Source organism: Pithys albifrons, chromosome 4 (genome assembly GCF_047495875.1).
Source record: "Pithys albifrons albifrons isolate INPA30051 chromosome 4, PitAlb_v1, whole genome shotgun sequence".
Taxonomy (NCBI): Eukaryota; Metazoa; Chordata; class Aves; order Passeriformes; family Thamnophilidae; genus Pithys; species Pithys albifrons.
This window is the reverse complement of record NC_092461.1, coordinates 1,235,685-1,247,719: the sequence shown is the minus strand read 5'-3', so window position 1 is coordinate 1,247,719 and position 12,035 is coordinate 1,235,685. Positions and strand designations below refer to the sequence as shown.

Sequence of the window (12,035 nt, the reverse complement as noted above, 5' to 3'; positions counted from 1 at the left end):
TAAGTGGTGATTTTTCCACACTAAATATCACTGATCTTTTCCAAGAGTCCACAAAAAATTCTGTGTGGGTAATTTGCATTTTCCACCCAAAACCAGAACGTGCAATATCAGCCAATTTCTTAATCAGAAACTATTTTTATCATTTCAGCAGTCCCTACTTGAAATGTAAGCAAAAAGAGTTTGTACATAAAATTCAGAATGGGCTTAAATATACACAGGACTTGAATACAATTGCAACACAAGGGTTTGTACAGCAGCTCTCTTTGGGTCACCTAAACCAGCCAAGGAAGGGACAAAGTCAACAATGACTTTTTACCTTTTAGGCAAGTTCAATACTGTAAAATAGTCACCCTAAACTTTATTACAGTTAATCTTTCAAGAAAAATTATATATAAGCTGTTTTCATCATTATCATCAACATCCTGTTTCTCAGAGTAGATTTTCCCAGACAAAATTTAGCTTTGCTTTCAAAGATACATAAATCCTAATCTTTTAAGTGTATGAAAAGGCAGATTTTTTTAATCCCTAAGAGAGACAGAGGCTGTCAGTGAACCAGCAGTTCTACTGCAATAAACACAGAATTTTATTTTGTCAGTGCTTGACCTCTTGGCTTTCTGGGGGAACATTAACACTTGTTTCAAACTGGTTCAATTTGGTGCATATGTTTCTTATGGCAAGAGCTTCATGCCAATGTTGAAGTGTGTAACTTTAAACCTCAGGCTCTGAGCCAAAACTCTATGACTAAGTGCCTAAACTTAGCCACTGGTCTCAGAAAATCGGGGCCCCCACGGTAATCCAGAGAGAACCACAATGCAAACAGTGCTGAGGAACAGAGGGAACAGGAGCAGAGCCTGCACTGGAGTCACACAACACAAACAGAGCACAGAGGTTCTCTTCACTATATTAGGAATTCCCAGCAGGACAACTCAGCCCCTCCTGCACTTGAGCAGCACAAACAGTTTGTCTCCCTCAAACCTCAGCTCCAGAGGAGAGCAGTGAGCACAAAAGTGATGCTTCTGACATTATGGGTGGGCAGGAGAGCTACAAAGCATCAGATACCTTCTGTTCTCCCTCCTGCTATCACTGGATTTCATGTCATTTTCCAGAGGGGCTGGAAAGAGGCCCAGCAGAAAAGGACCTGGGGGTGCTGGTTGACAGCCAGCTGAAGGTGAGCCAGGACTGTGTCCAAGAAGGGCAATGGCACCCTGGCCTGGATCAGGAACAGAGTGACCAGCAGGACCAGGGCAGTGACTGTGCCCCTGTACTGGGCACTGGTGAAGCCACACCTGGAGTGCATGTCCAGCCCCTCAGTTCAGGAAGGACATTGAGGTGCTGGAGCAGATCCGGGGAAGGGCAGTGGAGCTGGTGAAGTTCTGGAGCACAAACCCTGGGAAGAACAGCTAAGGGAGCTGGGGGTGTTCACTCTGGAGAAGAGAAGCCTCAGGGGTGACCTTATGCCTCTCTGTGACTAGGAAAGGAGGTTCCATCCAGGTGAGGGTCAGCCTCTCCCCCCAGGCAAGCACAGGAAAATAGAAAATGGACTCAAGCTGCACCAGAGGAGCCTTAGGGTGGTTATTAAAAAGAAATTCTCCAGAGAAAGAGTGATTGGATACTGGAATGGGCTGCCCAGGGAGGTGGGGGAGTCACCATTCCTGGAGGTGTTTAAGGAATGACTGGACATGGCACTTGGTGCCCTGGTCTGGTTGACAAGGTGGTGTTTGGTCACAGCTTGGACCCAATGACCCCAGAGGTCTTTTCCAGCCTAGTTGACTCTATGATCTCTTCTATCCCCTACAGGGGAAGGTGGAAACCTGCTGTGCAGTGGCACTGGGATGGCACACACAAAATCTTCCACAAGGTCAGTGTCAGAGATCACTGAACACTCCACACAAAGGCAAAGGAAGGTTTCAGGTGAACAAGGAGCATCTCCCTACCCACCTACCATCACCCTCTGACTTATCTCATGGGACAGCCAAGCCTTCACTGCAGGAAAAGGCAGAGCACAAGAAAATGACAGTATTGGAGCTCTCCCTTAATTTAGGGAGGACAGGAAAGAGTATCATAAATTCCTAAGCACATGAGTTTTGATTATTAAAACTTTGCAATACCAGAATATTTAATTGTCATTTCTATTCAGCCTTTCAGTCAAGCTCTAACTTTAAACAGCAATAAAACACTGAGTAAATTAATACATGAAATACATCATATTATATCTAGTCAACTGTTTCTGACATGATAATATTTTTATCCTTAGATCCTACTGGAAAAAGAGTGTAAAAACAAGGGGAGTCAACAAAACTATAAAACTTCCAATAACCTTTCTTACTCCCAAATTTTGACACATACAGGTTATTGGAGTTGGGCAAATTATTAGGTTGAATTTGAAAAGGAAATCTACCTACTACACCTGCATTTGGAGATGAAGCACAAAGACTTAGCCCTCAGAAAGGAGCATTTGAAATAAAACACACGTAGAAGCCTAAAAAACTTGTAATCCATCATATTTGAACTCCTAAAAATGGCTTTGCAGCCACGTGCTGAGTGGTGATTCCACCCCCTCCTTCTTCACCTGTCCTACCAAGCACTGCAGTTACAAACCAGCACAGAAACTCAGAGTTGGATTTACGTGTGCTGTGACTTCCCTGTCTTTTATATATTGGCATTTTAATCTCTGGTTGTAGCTACATTGCAGCTCCCTCACACAAACCATAGTGACCAATGTAATTAAAAACAAAAATAAAAAAATTCACAAAATTGGCTGGGGACAATTTTATTTTTCAAGGCATCTAACATAAGGTAAAGACAGTTTTGGGTAGTTTGCCTCATGTTTGATGGCTTGAAAAAGAACACAAGACTAAGATGAAACAGTTTACAGAGAACACTCAACAGAGGGTTTTACCTCTAACTAAACCTTCCAAATGAAAACACACCAGTTAATGTAATTTTCAAACACAGTTTGCCCCAGTGCAATAAATCTGCCCCAGGCACAGGCCAGTGGAGCTGCAGATGTCAGCACTGTCAGCAGGGTGAGGGGGATCCTCCCCACATCCCAGCTGCCTCCTGCACTGAGTGCTCTCCCCAGCACAGACATTCACCCCGCACAGGCTGCTCGACCTCAGGTAATCCCGTGGAGGAGTCTGGCACACGCTCACCAGAAATAGTTTCCACTGACCTGATTTCACTAAGGGAGGAGGTGGAGCCAAAAGGCTCACAGCAGACAAGTCTCCAAACCAGCAAACATTTATTTCAGGGTTCCTTCTTCAGCCCTGAAGCCACGACAAGAAGTTCACACAGTCACATTTTACTATGACATTAACTATGATGATGAGGAGATGGCCAAGCCACAGATACCAAAAGAACTTCAGTGACAGTGGGCTCTTACCTTTACTTTCAACAGTAGGGGATTTGGGGTTTTTGTTTGTTTTGGGTTGTGTGTGGGTTGTTTTTTTTGGTTGGTTGGTTTTTGTGGAAGCTCCCAAACAGTATTTCTTAAGCCTTCATAATAGAAACATTTCACTTGAAACAGTGTCTACTTCTGGAGAAGTGTCACAGAATCCCAGCCTATTCTGAGCTGGAAGGGACCCACAAGGATCATCGAGTCCAACTCTTAAGTCAATGGCCCACACAGGGGATTGAACCCATGACTTTGGCATTATTGCAGCCAAGTTTTAACCAACTGAGCTGATCTCAGTGTCCTGGTGCCCTGGGATGCCCCAGCTGTGTGGAGCTCCCTAGCAGGGACTGCCTGTTTGAATCTTGCCCATTAACCACACAGCAGTTCCTGCAGGGACCCTCCGTGTCCAATGGTAAGTGATCTCAGTGTGGTTTCAAGTGGCAAAGCAGCAGGTGGGCACAGAAAAAGCCTGACCTGCCCTTCCTCACCCTGCACTTGCTGCTGCTGTGCTGCCCCAGGGACCAGATACAGCCCAAAGTCACCCAGAGCTGCTGAACAGACACTGCGTGTCATACACTTGGAAGACAAGAAAATAAAAGTCACCAACTGAACTCTCAGGGCCAGTTCAAACCTCTGCTCTGTGTTTTAACATGGCAAAAGAGCAGGTCTATCTTTGCTGCCATCAGCAAATGTGTTTCCTTTGTGAAAAATGGCTGCTGTACCTTTATTCCTTCCTTTAGTGGTTGATACTGAGCCACTGAGAGGGGAAAAAACAGCACCAAAGCACTACCCACGCAGCAAAAATCCACTGCCTGAAGTGCCACTTGTTGCTCAAGTATCTGTTTGGCTTTTTGAGAGGACTCTTTCAAGCATCATCCCTGTCTGAGCAGCTTGCTGAGAATGCTGCTGTGCTGCATTTGGGGTAGAGCAAACACAAAGGTGTCTGTGCCATCTGAAGAGGGATGTTCACCAGAACACTCCTGTAAGAGGTACAGATCTCCAGATATGTGGGGAGGAAAACTGCTGGAGTCTCCCTGATAATTCAGCTATGGGGTCTCTAAGATCAACAGAAGATTAAGAGCAGTGCCAGTGGGTGTGGTGACTTTCACAAATAGATTCTTTTCTCTGAGGGATGGCAGCAAGAACCACAGAATAATTAAGGTTGGAAAAGACCTCCAAGATCATCAAATTCAATTGTTAACCCAGCACTCCCCTCTTTACCACTAAAACACATCCCTAAGCACCCATATCTACACAGTTTTTGAACACTTCCAGGGATGGTGACACAACCACTTCCCTGGGCAGTCAGTTCCAGTGCTTGAAAAGAGTTTCCATGATTAAATTTTCCCTAATATCCAAACTAAATCTCCTGACACAGCCTGAGGCCATTTCCTCTTCTCCTGTCACTTCTTACCTGGGAGAAGGGACTGACCCTCCCTGGCTACAATCTCCTTTCAAGTAGTTTTAAAGAGTGATAAGGTCCCTCCTTTTCTCCAGGCTGAAAAGCCCCAGTTCTCCCAGCTGCTCCTCATATGAAAGAAACATCTGCACAATCTTTCTCTGACATATCACTGAATGATCTGCAATATTAGGAAATTTTGCTCAGACACTGCAAGAATTCAAAGAGGAAAGTAAAAAGCTCGATGGTCTTAATCAAGCAAAGGATTAAAACAGACACAAGTTGCACATGGATGCCAAACTCCTCTGAATTCCACCCAGATGATCCCATGGCATTTGTTCATGTGGATTGAAACCATATCTATTACTATTTTCCAGAAATCCCAATCAAGATTCCTTATTTTAAACTATTTTTTCCTTAAAACCATCACATTACTGTCCTCAATCTGAGCCTGTGATACAAATGGGAAGAACACCAAGTGTTCATATAAAGTTGTACAGAAACCACATAACTTACCAGCATAATCCTCTTAGCATAAAGAAGAAATAACAGAGAGAGTTAGGGTTTAGTTTTTCCAAGTGTAATGTACAAAAGACATGGCAAACCAAGCAAAATAAAACATGCATGTTTCTCTCAAAGATTGATTTGAATTAAGGGTGCAGCACAGCATTCAGATATTGTGTAATTAGTGTTCAAAAGTGAGTAGTTTTCTTTGAGAAAGTAGTAAACAAAGTTCCTAAATTAAGTCACCACTTATTTGAGAAATAAAATAAATGAAATAAATCTGATAGAATATATACATATTTTTAAAGAAGAAATTAAAATGCAAGTGCTGGAAGCTGGAGATTGTTTTCCTTAAAGCCAAGCAGTAGTTTAAAAAAAAATTCAGTTTTTCATAAGTATTATGTAACACATGAATAACTTAAATCAAGAAATTGCTCCAAACAGCTTGAGTACAGTTCTGACTGCAGGACTCAGTGACCAAACCCACCCTTTACATGAGTTAGAAGAATTAACAAGCCTCCAGTAGGGAACAATCCCCTATTTCTTAACCTTGACGTGGTGCACCACAGTTTGATCTTCCATTTTGCAGTTTGCCTCAGACATGACTCAAAAATTCCCTTGTTCTCTCCATCTCCACCTGCATCTCTTCAGGTATGTGCATAAAGCCTCAGTGGGCACAAATTACTTAGAGCTGTTTTAAGACAGATCTCTGAAGCTGACCTGAGTTTCAGCCCTGGATTAAAAGCTTTTATTGACATCATTACAGTGTTTTTATTTATTCTTTGCTTTTAAAACATATCACAAAGACACAGTTCATATCCTTGGTACATTTACCATGTTTACTACTTGGCAGTTTGGTCTTTGACTGAAGTTTATAAATTGCTGTGTACCTTGAAACACCAGGACAAAAATCAAATAGTTTGGGTATTATTCTTTTCCTGCTCTTACTATCCTTGAGCTCATTATTAAATAAAAGCAGCTCCTTTTTCATCAAGAGAGCAAAAAATACTACATGGTCTATAATACAAAAAAACCACCATTCTTCTTCTTCTTCCACCCCCAGTCTGAGCTGGATCTTCCTTAAATGTGCTCATAGAGAGAGAACTAATATGCCTGACAGAGCATTTCTGAAGACATTATTCAGAAATTATGATCTCCTGGATTTCTCTCTCTGCCTCTGTCTGATACACACCCAGAGCTACACACTCCAATCCCATTTATAGGCTTCTTGGTATGTCTGCTCTTTCCAGGACATGCTTGTGTGTATTAAAAGAACCACAAAAAAAAATTACAGAACTAGATTTCTCTCAAAGTACGAGTTCCCTTTTCTGCACCCTCCTCTAGGAAAAACCCTCAGAATTCTCAGAGGAACTTCCCCTCCATCCCCTCAAATTTAATTAAATGCTTGACCTCCCCACCTCAGAGAGAGACACACGACACAGATGGCAAACCCCCCGAATTTCCTACTCTATGCCTGTAAAATGACAGACTTGAAAGAGTCGTGTATAACTTACTGTGCCAGTTTACAGAAGTTCTTCAAAGTGTCACTAATCACTCTGCATTCAGACACTCAATTAAACAAGTGCAATGCAGATTGGCACATTGTTTTTAAATCAGGCAAAAGCACACCTTCCTCTCTCAAACAAAGCATGCAGGGTTAGCTCTCTCCATTCCTGCAAAGCCTCCTCTGCTGCTCCAGTGACACCAGAGACTACACAAAAAATGCTGTTCCACAGAAAAGTTGAGATTAAAAACAGCAGCCACAACTTGTTCCCATGAGAGAACCCATAAAAATGGTGCCAACAGGCAAACCTGATCTCTTGTCTCTCTGTCTGAGTTACTCAACCAGCTCCCACATCCCACAGGAACTGATCCCCTGCCCAAGTCCTGCCTTGCTGCCCACTGGAGTGCCTGGGGTGGGAAACACCTTCCCAGCTGGGGCTTCCAGATAAATCAGGATGGGGAAAGGATGATAGAGCTGGGAGGAAAACAGCCCATCTCCCATCCCAAGGGAGCAGAGCACCAGCCATGCCACCCCCCCCAGGGCTACAGCTCTGCTCCAGCTCCAGCAAGAGACTGTGCATCCCCCCCTCAGGCTGCTCTGGGTGGGAGTCTGGCTAACCAAGCTCTGCCTTCCTAACCAGACAGCCCCTCACAAGAAAGCAGCAGAAACAGAGTCAGTGCAAAACAATCACATAGTCTTCATTCCTTCCTTTAAAAAAAAGGAAAAAAAACCAAACCCAAAAAACCACAACAAAAGAATTGAAAAAAGCTTAATGGAAACAAAATTGCAGGTGCTCAACAGATAACATAAAAGTTATTAATTAATTCATGTTAATTGAAAGAGGAACCAGCTTGCAGACTCACTCACCCAGAAAAGTCTGTCGTGAGAATCCCATAATGAAATATGTATATTCTGCTTATGTGGCACAGAGTGAGGTATCCCATGGCCACCACAAAGGAGTACCTGAAAACACAACACACAGTTTAAAACACAAGTACCAGCGAGAACTACACCGAGTTTGGGCTAATTCTGGCTTTTTAAATTAGATTGTTCCCAAGTCTGAAGTTGTGCTACAAGACCTGGAAGAAGTTTTCAAAGAGGTCTGATGAGTAGGTGTACCCAGCTGGAATATTACAAAGATGCCTCTTCTCTCTGGTGGTGGGGGAAAAAAACACAAGAAGAAATAGGATCAATTCCAGTTGCACATTTCAGTTTCAGAGTTGTCACTTTCATGTCTTATTTTGAAGTTTTTGTCCAACTAAGGTATTTGAAATCAGATGATACCATATGGGTAACACTGAAGTTATCCACTGACTTTATCTGTAAATGTCCTTTATTTACAAATTTTCCTCAGATCTAGCAGAGACTAAAATATTTCAAGTTTAAGGTATTTTCTCTCTGATTTAAAGGCAGATAATGACACACAGCTTAACCTTTTCAGCTCTACATGCTGAAACACACCATCTTTGAGAGAGTGCTCAGGCATTGGGATGGGCTGCCCAGAAAGGGAGTGGATTCTCCATCCCTGGAGGTGTTTAAGATGTGACAGGATGTGGCACTGAGTGCCATGATCTGGTGATCACACTGGTGGTGTATCAAGGGTTGGAGTTGATGATCTTGAAGGTCTCTTTCAACTCAGTTCATTCTACGATTCTCTGATTCCAGAAGAATTATAGAACCATTCAGGCTGACCTGTAAGATCACTGTGTCCAACAAAGAAGCATTTCCTTAAGCAGAGTGTGACAAATCCATTCTTTGTTTTACAGGATGATAGCAAAAAAAACCCCAAAAAGCAAAAAACAAACAAACAGGCAGGGCAGTAGCAGAACTCTTTCTATCTGAGGAGCTGAACAGTCTGAAGCCTGGAAATGCTGCAGTGCCTGCAAGGACAGAGGCAGCCCTGCACACAAGGAACTTCTCCCCATATTTATGTGAGCAAGAAAGAGGACATGGGGAGATGATGTTTGGAAACAGACTGACACATGAAGCAGTGGAGAGTGGGACACCAGAATGAAAGGCTTGGAGCCAGCACAGGGTCTGCTGGTGTCCCCTGTAGCAGAAGATGCAAAGACCAACAGGCTGCAGAATGAGAAGGCACATCCCACATGCCCAGGAATGCCCAGCCACAGGAGGCTGGTGGGCACACATGGCCAAGCAGGATCCCCCCCAGACCCATCAGAGGATCAGCCACAGGGAGAACTAAAGGTGAAATCAGACAACAGGATCGCTCAGCAGACAGTGAAAAAAGAGCCAGACTTTTGTCAAATTATGGCTGGTTTTAAAAGAATTGAGTTTCACCTCCCTGGGAACTAAAAATCTGCAGTGTGAATGACAGTGATGGATTACAAGCCAACCTGCAGGTCACAAGGCCCACAGCAAACAGCTGGATGAAAGGCAGACAGAGGACACAGCAGATTCTTCAGGAGATTCAGAGCAGAATTCATCTTGTTTTATCTGGGTCAGGAATCCAGCCCTGCCTCAACAAGGTCTTTGGACTCCCTCTCATCTAAGAGGGTGGCAAACACCCCTCCAAAGGCAAGTCCCCCAGCTCAGACATGCAATGGTGATGGACAGGATGAAGGATCTACAACAAGCCTCGATGCTTAAGTGTAAAGCACTGAGACTGAAAGGGGGGAAGCAGAGAGAGATGCACTGAACTGCTGCTGCAGCTGGGAGCAGTTCTGATCTGGATTAAATTGTCCATTTACAGGCCTTGAGGGCTGGCAGCCTCACCAGAGAGGGAGCATGAAGGTTAAATCATGGCATTTAGTTCACTTGTTCTCTTCCACTGTATTTTTCAGAGGGGGGAAAAAAAAGCAAAGTCTTGAAGCCCCACTAGGAAGGATTATGTGCTTTTACAGGTCCCTGTATGAACAGGCCCAGACCTTAAAGGGGCACTGCTCAAGCAGTCTGAATACACTGATATTCTACCAAAATTAATAATGTGGATGCACTTTGAGTCACACTGCCCTGGCTCGTGGAATACAGTGGAAATGTCCTAATCCAATCCTCCCAGACCTCCTGAGGTTTTCCAGTGTGTTGGATTGACATTTCACATGGAATCAAGTCAATACTTGGCTGTCTCACAGCAGTGGGTGACATGATGAGAACCAGCTTAGTTTGGGTTGCAGTATACAGTTATTTTTCCCATTGTGACTGATCAGCTGAACAGGAGGAGTGAGGGGGATTCCTGTTGAAGTGTTTCCTTTCCCCATCACCAGCTCAACCTATCTAGGAAGATGTAAATAACTATTGGCTGATTCCCTCTGTAGACTTGATTCCTCTGATCCACAATCACTAACTCCTGCATTTCCCTCAGGTGACTTGCAGGGCTTTAGTATCTTTTTATTTTGGTCCCTGGATGGCATTTCTTTATCAAACATTGTCCAATTACTAATTTTTTTTCCACTTCTGGGATTTGCACTCTGTGAGGGGGTGGAAAAGCATCCTAATTTCCATCTTGCTGGTGCAAAGTGTGCAGCAGTGACTGCTCTAGACAGGCTTGCTGTTTATAGTTCACATTCCTAAATAATCTCAGAAATATCCCAAGTGGGGTTCCCATTTAGATATTAGAGAGGGGTCTCCTCAGGAAGTGAGTGAAAAGAAAGCAAGATGATTCCCTGACCATCAGATCCTCACACAGCCCTGGCCCTGAGGACAAGTGAAGAAAGGGTTTGCATTCCCCAGCCCAGCCTGATGTGGATTCTGAGCATTCAGGTACAGAAACAGCCACACAGAGCAGAGCCAGAACTCACCTGTACCACACCCAAGCCCAACCAGTGTTAACCAGACCAGCAAAAGGGAAGGGAGTGAAGAACCACCAGCTATGAAGTAGCAGTTTTACAAATAAAAATTCCTATTTGTGCAGACTGATGGGACGTGAACAGCCCCACCTAAATAATTCTAAGAACTCCCTGGTGCTGAATTCTCTCAAGAGAGTGGGGTACCCACATGGGAAGGTTTAGTGACTGAGTAGAGGAGTTCACCTTAGTAGATGACAGAAGATGACATAACAATCATATTGTTTTAATTTTCATATGAAAGCACTTCTTGTTTGGCCAGGAGGGCACTCATTGGACAAAGCATTTCAGGAGTCTCACGTGTCTTCCTTCCCCCAAGGCATTTTTCTAGGGAAAAGATGAGTACCCTGCTGGAGAGCTCTAATGATACCATAAGCTTCTACTTGAAGCACTGACAGTTCTGGTACTTCTGCTTTTTCCAGCTCAAAGCCCAGCACCAAATCCAAGACTTCACTTCATGGATCACTAAGTTAAGCTGCCACAGTGACCTTGTTTGAACTACCTAACTCAAGAATAAGTGGAAAATAACCAAAGGCCAAACAGCAAGGGGGAAAACACATAAAAAAGGATTACCAAGTGCAATCCTCAAGAATACAAGGCCAAGGAGAACATGACTTCATTATGTTTAAGACACCAGAGGCTTGGCCATAAATCACTGAGACTGCAAAAGTCAACTTTTGAGGGCAGCAATTTCTTAGGAAAATGCAATACATCAATGCAAAAAACCACAAATTGAGATGACAGCTGATCCTGTAACTGGATGAACAAAGCTACTACAAGTGACTGGGAAAGAAAAGCAGGAAAGAAGAGAAGGTGCTTCTAAAACCCCCAGTGCTTCCCCCTGAGAACAGAGAAGTGACAGAGGGAAATTCCAGCCATACCAGCTCACCTGTGGATGTTGGGAATACTGGCCATATTCATAATGCCATAGTTCATCATCACCAGGACAAAAAGATGAATGGAATACCTTGAAGACAACAAAAGGAGTGTTTAGATCATTTCTGTTACCTGGAAGTTCTGGCAGTTCATTTCTGTTACCTGGAAGTTCTGGCAGTTCAGAGCAAGGGAATATTTTCCCATGCAAATTACATACATGTGATGTCATATCAGGGGTCCAGGAAACATGGAATACCCCAATAACATCTTTACAGCCTGAATATCCAACACAGACTGATACTTATTGACAAGATATTGCCCCTGTGTTTCACTGAGACAAAGAGCAGGCTGGGTCCAAGTGCACATTCAATTTGGATACATCTTTTCCAAAAGGGGTAACTTAACAGCAGACTGGCATGGCTTTGACTTCCAAAACAAACACCACAAATTAAAATCAAACACTTCACTTGAAAAATACTCTCATGACTCATTTTACTTTGAGTGTTTGAAATGGTTATGCGGGTCAGGTTTCGTTTTGGTTTTAGGGTAACTTTAAGT

At 43.5% G+C, this 12,035-nt stretch overlaps 1 protein-coding gene across 4 annotated transcripts in view; it reads right to left on the bottom strand.

The window, feature by feature from the left end:
- Nucleotides 1-12,035, bottom strand: part of MBOAT1 (membrane bound glycerophospholipid O-acyltransferase 1) — a 52,343-nt gene that overhangs the window by 21,164 nt on the left and 19,144 nt on the right. For all 4 annotated transcript variants that reach the window (XM_071552952.1, XM_071552954.1, XM_071552955.1 and 1 more), the window contains exons 3-4: nt 11,491-11,568; nt 7,669-7,764 (exon numbers count right to left, since the gene is read on the bottom strand). In XM_071552952.1, the coding sequence (XP_071409053.1) occupies nt 7,669-7,764; nt 11,491-11,568 (174 nt within the window). The remainder of the gene's footprint in view (nt 1-7,668; nt 7,765-11,490; nt 11,569-12,035) is intronic.